The following is an 11,858-nucleotide window of genomic DNA, read 5'->3' as shown; positions in this document are numbered from 1 at the left end:
AAGTACCGCAATGGGTGCTGAAGCGCATTGAAGCGCTTAGAAGATCCTTCTTTTGGAAAGGGTGTTCAAAAATTGCGGGAGGTTCATGCCTCGTCGGTTGGAAAACGATTTGTAGGAGCAAAAAAGAAGGAGGCCTAGGGGTAAAGGATATGGAAGCAATGAATAAGGCGCTTTTAGCAAAATGGTGGTGGCGTTTCTTCAATGAGAAATCGCTGTTATGGGGGAGGCTGATCACTGCATTATATTACACCAGAAGAAGGCCGTTACGCGAAGGTAAATCCTTCAGACCCTACTCCCAGTGGTGGAGAAGTGTGATGAGTAGTCAAGACGTGTTCAAAAGCGGGGTTTCGTATGTTCTCGGCAATGGGAAAAACATCAGGTGGTGGTCGGATATTTGGATCGAAGAAACACCCCTTAGTACCCGATTTCCACGAATCTTCAGCAGAATCGCAAACCAGGAAGCTACGGTTTCTCAATGTTGGAACGAAAGAGGATGGAGATGGCGCTTTATAACCAGAGGCTTTGCTATTCGTAACAATGGTCAGAACAGCCAACAGACTGCGATGCTCAAAAACCTACTCTCCCACTATACCCCTTCGGATTCACATGACAAACTAAAGTGGCGATGGACCAACAACCAAAATTTTACCGTCAAATCGCTTTACGAATTCATCACCGACGGAGGACAAATTGATACTTTGTACGATCAACTTTGGGGGTTAAAAATCCCGCTCAAGCACAAAGTTTTCATATGGATTCTACTTCGAAAGAGATTACCTACGGCAGACAGACTGCTTCGTCGAGGGTGTATTGTGGAGCAGCACTGCAGGTTCTGTGTGCTACTACCCGAAACAGCTGATCACCTTTTCCACGACTGTATCGTTGTCAGATTTCTCCGTTTTAAAGTAGGAGCCTTAGTGGAGGCGGATTCGGATGAGGGGGATGTACGACAGCTTTGGACACAGTTCTCGGACATTCCCGAGGCTGTAACGAGATCTAATATTTTAACCAAGTTGGCAGCAATTTGGTGGGTTATCTGGACGGAGCGTAACGGCATTTGCTTCCGCGACGTACCTCTTAATGTTTCCCGGGCTCTCGAACGTGTCGCCGTTTTGATCGATGCCTGGAACGGAGCACTTTTATTCTCTCCCGAGATCGGCGCTTTGCCCTCTGTTTTCCCATTTTGTTTAGTTTGGTTTTCACTTATTTCCTGGCTTGCACGGACCTGATTTTTGTTCTCTTGTTTTTCCCTCGTTCCCTCGGTTCGGAGGCCCTAGCTGCTTCCAGTTTGTATGCTAAATTCATGTTTCTTAATGAGTGAAACAGGTAGCTTGCTACCTATTTCTCAAAAAAAAAAAATTTGCTTGTGACGTAACTCATTTAGCTAAACAAAAAGAGACAAAAGAAGTATGTAAATAAGGTTCGAAGATATCCATGTAATGGTGTGAACAAATTTACATGATGCGGCGTTTGAATTATTTAGTAGGAACACGTTAAATGATTAAATCCAATGGTGAAGTGATTAATTGGATCTAATTGGAAATAATCTAAATTTAACAGGCTTAAGTATAAAAAGAAATAAATCTTAACTAGTTAGAGAGTTTACTTGTGATATTGTCCTCAGAATAGTTTTTTGACGCAAATGCCGAAGAGTCCGGAGCCTTTTAGTTTTTAGGTTTCTAGAAAATGTATTTATTAGAGGCTCTTGGAAATTCGCATCCTCTCCTTTTGGCTGGTAAGTTTGCACCACTTGACATTTTTCTGTTTGAGCTTCGAACAGCGAGCGACCCTTAAATAGATATGGTCTTCACCCCCTCTCATTTGTAATTCTCTACTTCAAGTAATAGAAAATTTAGAGCATTCGTCGAGCACTCTCCCTTGTACTTAGTTTTAGAGCGAGTAGGTTCCGACTTAGTAAGTTAAAAGATAAGTTTTAAAGCGAGTAGGTTCCGACTTAGTAAGTTAAAAGATAAGCTTGCTCACTTTACAAAGACAGAGGAGTATCGCACTGATTAGGCAAGTGATTTTGCTCAAGTCCGTGACATAATGCTTCCCCAATGCAATCCGTTTGGTTTTTAAATACGCATGGTTATTACACCTCGGAATGGAGAAACAACTCCAAAAATTAGGATCCAATATAAATGGCAAAAATTTAAGAGAAATTTTATCTTCACATCTTCTTATTGTCTCCTTTATAATTGAATGAAGCAGATGAAATTGGGTTAATCATTTCTGAAATGAAAGCAGGAATAAATAAGGTAAACAAAGAAGCATATACTGATATACATAACATTCAATTGCTTTTAACTCGGTAAGTTGCACTTGGATGCCTTGCTTATAATATTTGATCATCTGAAGTGTTTCCCACGGATTTATGCTAAAATGATGTGCTTTTATTTGGCATTATAGAATGTATTGAATGGATCAAACAAATACATATTTATATTATATTTATATTTTAGGTATGTGTGGGTATGGTGGCCTAGAGGTTCACTTCGATGAAAAAAATATACATATATATGTATGTATATTAAGTATGATTGGAAAATATATACAAAATAAAAATTTTATGCAGTAAAATGTCACAACAAAAAACTAAGTACAAAGTTTTAAGTCCCGGTCAAACTTCAAGGAACAAACTTGTAAACATATCGAATAGTATGAACCAACATGTAAACGCAAGGTGAAACACTTCAAGAGGCACTCCTCTGTAAATTCATTCACAACAGCTTTTGAGTATCCGCATGTAGAAATATTTCCACAAAAAAAGAAAAGAAAAGAAAAAGATATCTACATGACTCCATGAACTTTCAAAATGTTGCTCCCACTTTTTCACTTGAACTTTTAGTCCCTGAAATGTATCTAAACTTGCTAGGATGAATTTACAGTTCAAAATCTCCAGTTCTCGGTGAGGAGCTCAGCACATATATGAGTCAACAAACCATGCAAAGACTACAAGAAATCGACCAATCAGATGAGACAGTAAAAGATCACGAACCACATTGCAATTCCTCGAAAGATCACATTACCATGCATTTTGACCTAAAAGTATAAAAGCCTAAAATGTTTCCACATGATTGGCATGCTCAATATTAACTTGTAGATATATGTTTACGACAATCAGTAACCAATGGAAGATAGCTAACAATGATTGCGATAAAAAAAAGTATGAAACAATCATCTAATTTTAGGTGACGATTCTGGAAGGTACATAATAGTTCACAAAAAACCACCCGAAGACAAATAGCGACATAGACCGATACCAAAAAAAGACACATATATGAAAGAACAAGATACATAAAGTCCGCATCAACTTCACTCAATTCAGAGCCTGCTCTCGTACCTTAAATAAAGTTTGTCGAAAGCACGCGTGTCTGTCGGAAAATTCATCTCCTCGAGAGAAGATGCTCTAAATGAACAATTCAGCTTCTCCCGCCTTGAATGATTAAGTTGAATTGAAATGACTTTTTCTTTTTTTTTGTTGTTGTTGTTGTTGGGTGTGTGTGTGTGTCCCTGTAGCAAAAGAACTTACGCTGAGCAGCAGCCGACTTTCTTAACAGCCGACACGTCGTCCTTGGAGCCCACATTAATGGTCTGGCCCTTGGGCAAAGCGGCGGGGTCGTCACCGACGTCGAGGGCTCTTTTGCTGGTCACGCGATAGATCTGAGTGAGGACTTCGGTGAAGGCGCCCTCGACGTTAAGTGATTCGAGGGCGGACGTCTCCATGAAGAAGGTGTTCTCCCTCTCCGCGAAGCCCTGCGCGTCCTCGGTGGAGACGGCCCTCAGGTGGCGCAGGTCCGCCTTGTTGCCCACGAGCATGATGACCATCGAAGAGTCCGTGTGGTCTCTCAACTCCTTTAGCCACCTCTCCACGTTCTCGAACGTGACGTGGCGAGTCACGTCGTAGACCAGGAGCGCGCCCACCGCCCCTCGGTAGTACGCGCTGGTGATCGCACGGTATCTGCGAAACATGCCAACTTTTACGGAAGCGCAAGTGTTCAGATATCATCGACTAGATGCTATGCAGCTCGTCGACCGACCAACGACAGAACAATGTAGCTAGCGGTTCAGAGCAAAACAAAATGAGTTCTTGCGATGGTCGATGTTAAAATAATACCTAGAGTTGCCTTCTAGCCTAATCGACCATCTAGCATAAACACTTAGATCGTCAAATATAACTATCTACTGATTCAAGACCAATATGTATGTTAAGCTCTCCAGATTCAGAATCAGTTGTTTCAAAAGGCATTTTATACAAAATGCGCATTCTCTTACACCAGATCTGGGTATGATCGACGGGAGCCGAACTAGAAGAAGATCGACATTTCCCAGGGCAACAACAACAGATCTAATGGGCGATTGAGAGTGAGATCTGAGAAGAAACAGGGGAAGAAGAAGAAGAAGAGACCTTTCTTGGCCGGCGGTGTCCCAGATCTGGGCCTTGATGACTTTGTCGTCGACGCGGACGGTGCGGGTGGCGAACTCGACGCCGATGGTGGACTTGGACTCGAGGCTGAACTCGTTGCGGGTGAAGCGCGACAGCAGGTTCGACTTCCCCACGCCGGAGTCGCCGATCAGCACCACCTTGAACAGGTAGTCGTAGTCGTCGTCCGCCCTGTAACCCATCTTATTATCCCTCCTATTTCTCTCCCTCGCCCTCGCCCTCGCCCTATTCTCCTCCTTGAATATTCTTTAATAATAGTCCTTATAAATCCTTATTCGCATTCGTATTCTCTTTTCTCTTATTATTATTATTATTATTATTATTATTATTATTTCTCTCCTCCGCAGGTGGAAAAGTAGAAGATGAGAGGGGGAGAAGGGGGGAGAAGGGGGAGAAATGGAACGGAGCGGCGTTTCTGGGAAAAGAGGTGCGCGTCGCTCCTTGCAGTTTTGCTTCGGTTCGGTTCGGTTCGGTTCGGTTGAGTTCCAGGCTTTAAAAAAAAAAAAAAAAAAATTTATCCAAAAAAGAAAATAAATCGAATCGAATTGAGTGATTTATAGTAAATTAGTGAAAATTTTGATTTGTTCGGTATTTTAAAAAAAAAAATTTAATCGAAATGGGGTCGAATTAGTTACTAAAACGTTTCAGTTCCGCTCAGTTATTCGGTTTAAATATAGTGGTCCTCACCCACCCCTATTTGGTCCAACAGAAATGGAGAAATATATTTTTATCTTTTTTTTTTTTTCTTCTCCAACTCTTCTTCTCATAGTTAATTAATTTAGATTCCGCAAAAATTCGAAATAAATATAATATGAATAAAATTTATATTCTAATTTTTTAATTTGTTGAAAAATACAGTTTAAAAAATGGATTCATCAATTATATATGAAAATTATACGTTCACCAATTAAAAGTTCCGGATCAAAAATTCGGCTATTAAATTGAATTTTTTCCTCTAAATTTATATTATTAGCATAAATAGTTATAATTTTAAAAAATATAAAAATAGAGAGATACAAAATAAAATACATCAAGTAAGAAAGCAATAACAAAGTTTATTGTCGTGTCCATCTCCATTATTTTTACGATCCACATATTCTGAAAGTTCATGAAGTTTTTTCAGTAATTCGTGAATAATTTGCGAATAATAGAGAAAGACTTTTATCCAAATTTTTTTTGTGTTTTTTTGATCAAATAGTTTGGCATACGCGAATTATTCACAAATAATAAAAAAAATCACATTTTATTCTGAATTTTTGAGAATAAATTGCATACGAATTGTTTTATTCGGATTTTAAAAATTCATAAATAATTTGCGAATTAACTAATTATATTCAATATCTGATATGCTCAAAGTTTTCTCTCTATCCGGTAAACCATATAGCTGGCGGAGACCGCATAATAAAGATTAATATCGTAATAAAAAGATAAAATTATTGCATTTCTATACAACATAAATTTGATTGGATGTATATGGTGCTAAGCAAATTCTAATTTATATTCAATACGAAACTAATTAATATTCTTGATATATAGAATATTACGAAAAAGACTTCTTTTCTCATAATTTTGATTTAATCCATCAATTAAAAGCACTTTTAAAGTTTTTAACCTTTTGAATGCTATAGATTTAATGGCTAGATAAAATGAAGGGAAGTGATTTGCACGAAAGTAGGAAACCTTAAGTTTTTTAATAATTTTATTTATTTTTATAGCAAAAATAGCTTATTTTACAAATTTTTCCACATATTAAAAATGGAAATTACTTTTTTTTTTTTGAGTTCCAACTTTTATGATTTGGGCCACGGTATTTCAATTGCATCCACCATCATTCGATAAAATTATTAATATCTTCAGCTTTAAGACTAATTATTTTGTAGGTTAAGCTTAATCAACTCCGTTTTGCTTATGATATAACGCATCTAATAATAAAGCCTAATCTAAGCCAATTAAAAGCTTTGTTTGGCTCGCTCAAACTTCTACACTGAGTTCGTTTCTTAACGGGCTACATGTAGTTCATATCATCTAGATCCACTTGTTTTTACCTCTTTTTGGGTAATGACATTTTTTTTTTATTGATGATTAAATCGAAGTAATTACTACGAAAAGTACTCTAGCTACCAACAGCAAATTGGATTTCGAATTAGCTAGGCTTAAATATTATTTAGTATAGTATTTCAACTTAGCTATTACATGATCACACCCTTCCTATATCAATACATTATTCAAACAAAGGAGAAATGAACAAAATACTGTCAAAGTATATATATATGTTAATTAGCCAAATATCTCTCGAAAAGCAGTAATCATCGCGTAATCCGTGACTATCTCATACATCCTCTCAGTCGGATGAACAGCATCCCAGTAAACGTATTTGTGCGGATCCTCGCATGTGGTTTGATTTTTGCATGTATCGCCGACCTCCGTTAGTCCAGATCCGCAACACCCTTTCGATGTCTCTAATAACCCTATAACGATGACGACGACGACAACAACAAAGTTAATTACTTGTTGATAAGAATGTATTAGGAAAGGATAATTACATACCAAACTTTTCTGGGTTCCTTGTTGCCTCATACATGATGGTGAAAATGTCCATATAAGCAGCTCTTACTCTGAGCTTCCTTTTGAGAACACCCAACATTGTTACTAGCTTAGAGTTGAATGAGGTGGCTACAGCATTTAGTTCACTGGAACAATTCTCCACACCAAAAAGAGTTCTCACAATGGGTAAACACCCAAAGGGAGGTACTCCAACTAGCACAAATCTTGTACCACCAAGTTCATTCATCACCTGCAACACATATTGGTCATGAGTTTTGTTCAAAATTAGCTAAGGTGGTTGGTGCCCGAGATCCAAGTTCGAATCCTAGTTGATTCACATTTTCGGCTAAGTTTATTTCTAAATAAAATAAACGAAGTGGGTAGCATGCTACCTATCTCTCAAAAAAAAAAAAAAAAAAAATAGCTAAGGTGGTGTTTGGTTTCGTATAAAATTATCCACAATAGTATTAATTAGTATAGAGGTAATTTTAATGGAAACTAGAAGTTTTTTTTTTTTTTTTTTGGAGAATAAAGTAGCATGCCACTGTTTCATTCAATAAGAATATAAATTGGGCTACAAACTGAAGTAGCTGGGCCTCGAACTCAAAAACTAAAATAAAAAAAAAAAAGAACTAGTGAAAGAGGGCCAAGTGTTTCTTAGTGAACGTATCTCAGTTACCAAGTGAGTCGCTGTGCATCTAGAATTCTCAAAAACCTTTTGTTCGAAACAAGAAGTTTCATTGATTGATGTTTGCTTGTGCAAGAAGAGGAAGTGAGAGTGAGGGAGAGAGGTAAGTTTTTAGGTTTCAGCTTGTGTTTTTCTTTAAAATAATTGAAAAACTTAAAAAGGTATCTCCCCTAGTACAGTATATATACTATGTATGTTGAATCAAATATTTAGGCAACTTTTATATGAAACCAAACACCATCTAGATGAATAATAATAAATGTAAAAGACGAAAAATGAATAGAGAGATTTATCGCACCTTAACGTAGTTACTCGTTAGATTGATCAAGTAATTCTCATATTTTGGCATAGTTTGGTTCGGTTGATTCATAGAGAGATAACTTTGGAGGAGATCGTTGGTGCCGGCGCTGATGACGAAAACTGCGTCCTTGATTATCTCCTTTGATCTTCCGATTCCAACCAATTTTGTCAATTGCGTTTTGTAGTTCCGTAAATTTTGCAGTTGCTGGGAAAATGATAATACATTCTAACACAGAAATAATAAGAAAAGGAGAGGTTACACATTCAGTAATCTTTTTTTTTATCTATAATCTTTTGAACAATCAAACAATTAGTAGATGAAATAATTCCAAGATATATTTCCCACTATTCCACGGATTCGAGGAAGGAAACAGCAAATGGCAGTGATATAATTAAGATGGATTTGAAATAATTTCAAACAAAGAAAACAGTAATATGCACAAAATCGATCGTCTCACATTGTATAAGAATAGGAGCTAGGTTTTAAGTTTGAATTTTATCAGACCTCTGATATCATTTAATTTTTTCTCATTTAATTAAAATTTGTGTTTTGGACTACTTAAAAGTTCCATGCACAAATACGAGGAGGAGCGCTCAATACAAAAATAAATTAGTGTAGAATATGAAAACATTTTTAAACATAATTCTCCAACAGCTTTAACTTCTAAAGAATGACATACTGCGTTTGTAGATGTGAGTTCGTCGTAACCAGAAGCCGCAGATGCGAAACTAACGCCATATTTGAGCTGCTCCGGCTTAAGATTTGGGTCCAAGAAAGCAGGAATGACCTTGGTACTACCTACTTTCTCAGCTGCATATATAAACACCAAAAACAGCTCAATTAGATCACTAATTTTGCAAACCAAAAGTAGTAATCTTGATTTCGACGGGATTAACTTTATCCGGCTGAGGCCCAGCCCGGCCTATTTTAAGTCCAGGTTGGGTCTAAAATGACCGGGCTAGGCCGTGATGAAAGACAAAATTTCGACATCAAAGAAACCGACTTTCGAATTTTCTCAGTAATGATTGTTTCACGTAGTATCAAATTGGAATGTTATGTGTTACAGTAATTTAAGTTTTTTGAAAAAAAAAAAAATTGTTTTCACATTATATAAGAAATTAAGCTAACAATGCAGTGGGACTAACAGAAGATGTCAGTGGCAAGCCGTCCGTCGCAGAACCGCCCGGTGGGGGTGTGGTTGAAGAAGTCCCTGCCGTAGGGGGAGAAATTCGCCTTTGCGGTGGTCGGCAGCCGGTTGTTGTTCCCGGGATCGACCGTCGAGTCCCCGAACACCAGCAGGCACGTGCCGTTCGGCATCCGCGGCACCGCAGCCGCCGGCGAGTGCTCTAATGCAGCTGCTAGGGCGCATAATTGGCATAGCATGAACATCAAAAAATTCACTATGGCTTTGAACTCGGCCATTGTTTGTTTCTCTTTCTTGTGCGAGTGTAAGATGGCTAGCAGCGTGAAGCTTCCAATCCGTATGTAAACTGGAGAGAGCTGGGCCTGTCTATGTTGCATTAAGTGACTCGTGCACGGAAGAAATGCGAACTTTTTAGTGAGGTAGCATGCTAGCTAGAAAATCTGTTGTCTAATTAAATTGGTCCATCACGTCAGCAGTGGATGCGAGTAGATTTTTTTTTTTTTTTTTTTAAATCATAATCATTAGTAAAATTTTTATCTGAGTTTAGCAGTTTAGAAGATTCTCTTCTTTTTTATTGTCCAATTCGATAGGAACTGTATTGAGACCGGTATTCGACACATCGAATTGTAGCTCAAGTGAAATAGGAGGGCAAGAGGAGGACAAAGGTGGAAAATAGAGAGAGACTTAGTTCACCTATTAAGAGATGTGAGTTTCACGTCGTTAGCGTTAGAAAATTGATACAGATGTTAGAGTCCGGTTGCTATTTAATGCACCAAGCCACTATAGTGCTATCAAATTTATCGTCGATTAATTTATCCTTTAATCATTTATTCATCTCTTAATATATTTATCTCAGCAACCAACCAACTAACTCTAAGAAAATTTTAGTCATCCTTAATTCGTACCACATTTTTTTATCAAAAATTAAAATCTGAATAACACTAGATAACTTAGTGCTATTTAATTAATATTTCTAAGCCTTAATTCTATTATTATTACTAAAAAAAAGTAATTGCGCAAAGTGTTCAGAAATAATATTTTTTTTTCTACTCACATGATGGAGGATTAGATAGGACAGTTGTCACATTACCATTTGTAAGGATAGACAAAAAGAGATAGTAGATGAGAATTTTGTTAATTTAATAACGGATTTGATATTCATGCACATAGGTAGGGATGTTATATGGATCAATGAAATGGGACCCGAAATTTTATCTGAACCCGAACCCGAATGAAACGGATATATCCGATGAATATGGATATGGATTCGGATATAGATATCAAAAATAGAAACCCGACGGATATGGATTCGGATATGGATTTTGATTGTACCCGACCCGAACCTGAATCCGACCCGAACCCGAATTTATTTTGTATTATATATAATAATATATAATGTATATAAATTTGATGTTATATTTAAATTTGTATTTTAAAAATTTTAGATTTAATATAATATATTTTGGAAATGTTGAAAAAAGAACATAATTGTTTGCGGGTTTCAAATTTTTCGGGTTCGGAGTTCGGGTTCAGGTTTCGGAATTTTTGGTCGGGTTCGGGTTTGAGATATGGATTTTTAAAATCCGTCGGGTTCGGGTCAGGTTTCGGGTTTGGAGTCGGGTTCGGGTTCGGATTTTTAAAAATCTGCCCCGAATCCGACCCGTTGACATCTCTAGTTGAACTTTTGTGTTAGATTGTCGATGCCAATCACAATTCAAAAAACTCGAGCTATTAAAAATATGCAACTAATTCACTTTAGGGGTTATTGGTTGTATATTGCAGTTATAACTATATGCAAATCTAAATCTGACGGTTAGTTTGATACATTCGAATCCAAAAACTGTAGTTAGAACTGCATAAGGAGGTTCAAATACCGTAGTTGAAACTACATTCAAATTGTAATAGTTGAAGAGAGTAAAACTGTAAACACAAAATGAGTTTACCTCTCTAATTAATGTTTAAATAAAAATAAATTTTCTATTTCTATGTTGGAGGTAATCTTTTACAAACGCGCTTCTCAACTAAATATAACCAAATAAATTATTTAAATTACAGTATTTTTTACTGCATTTAACCAAACAAAATATATATAGTTATAATTACTGCATCTCCATCTATATTGTATTTATAATTATATCTAACCAAATGGTCCCATAAAGTGAACAGAAATACAGATACAGCATCCGCGGATTTCGATTATGACTCAGCCCAACTTAGGATTTTATACAAAGAATCATAAAATGTAAATTTAAAATAATTTTTTAAAAAAAATATTTAAAGGGTAGTGGTGCATTTTGGAACGTAGAACGAAACAGCAACATCAGGCTCTGGGAAGATTTCGGATCCGGGTTTTCGGATCCGAATATCCAAAAAAAAGAATCCAAACAAAATAAAATGAAAAAAATGAAAAAGTCATTGTGTGATTAGTGAATCTTTGTTTTGAATTGGATAAGGTCGCAAAAAGGGAGAGGAGACACCGAAGTAAAAAAGGGACCGAAAATGGGACCCAAATTATGACCTACACAGCAACACACACAGAGGTCTCGTGATGTGGGGCCACGATACTTTCGCTCGTGGTGGGTCCCACGACGTTTTTTTTCGGCTTGGCGAATCCCCCTCAATGTGGGGCCCATCAATTTTTTCTTACTTTTTTTTTCTTTTGAAAAAACTTTTAATTATCCTTGGAGTGACTTAATTTTATTTTACCATAAAAATTTACCATTAAATAAGTATAATA

The 11,858-nt window shown here is 36.9% G+C and overlaps 2 protein-coding genes across 2 annotated transcripts; both read right to left on the bottom strand.

The window, feature by feature from the left end:
- Positions 1 to 3,151: 3,151 nt before the first annotated feature.
- LOC109704496 (ras-related protein RABA1f-like) lies at positions 3,152 to 4,894 on the bottom strand. Its single transcript, XM_020225241.1, has 2 exons — positions 4,409 to 4,894; positions 3,152 to 3,961 (listed from the first exon to the last, which is right to left on the bottom strand). The coding sequence occupies exons 1-2, from the start codon at positions 4,624 to 4,626 to the stop codon at positions 3,529 to 3,531; spliced, it is 651 nt and encodes a 216-aa protein (XP_020080830.1). The 5' UTR covers positions 4,627 to 4,894; the 3' UTR covers positions 3,152 to 3,528.
- Positions 4,895 to 6,575: 1,681 nt separating this feature from the next.
- On the bottom strand, positions 6,576 to 9,411 carry LOC109704494 (GDSL esterase/lipase At5g45950-like). Its single transcript, XM_020225239.1, has 5 exons — positions 9,123 to 9,411; positions 8,657 to 8,787; positions 7,975 to 8,202; positions 6,992 to 7,238; positions 6,576 to 6,912 (listed from the first exon to the last, which is right to left on the bottom strand). The coding sequence occupies exons 1-5, from the start codon at positions 9,397 to 9,399 to the stop codon at positions 6,722 to 6,724; spliced, it is 1,074 nt and encodes a 357-aa protein (XP_020080828.1). The 5' UTR covers positions 9,400 to 9,411; the 3' UTR covers positions 6,576 to 6,721.
- Positions 9,412 to 11,858: the final 2,447 nt, after the last annotated feature.

The sequence above is a fragment of the Ananas comosus genome, unplaced genomic scaffold (assembly GCF_001540865.1).
Source record: "Ananas comosus cultivar F153 unplaced genomic scaffold, ASM154086v1, whole genome shotgun sequence".
Classification (NCBI taxonomy): Eukaryota; Viridiplantae; Streptophyta; class Magnoliopsida; order Poales; family Bromeliaceae; genus Ananas; species Ananas comosus.
This window is presented reverse-complemented; position numbering and strand designations above follow the sequence as displayed.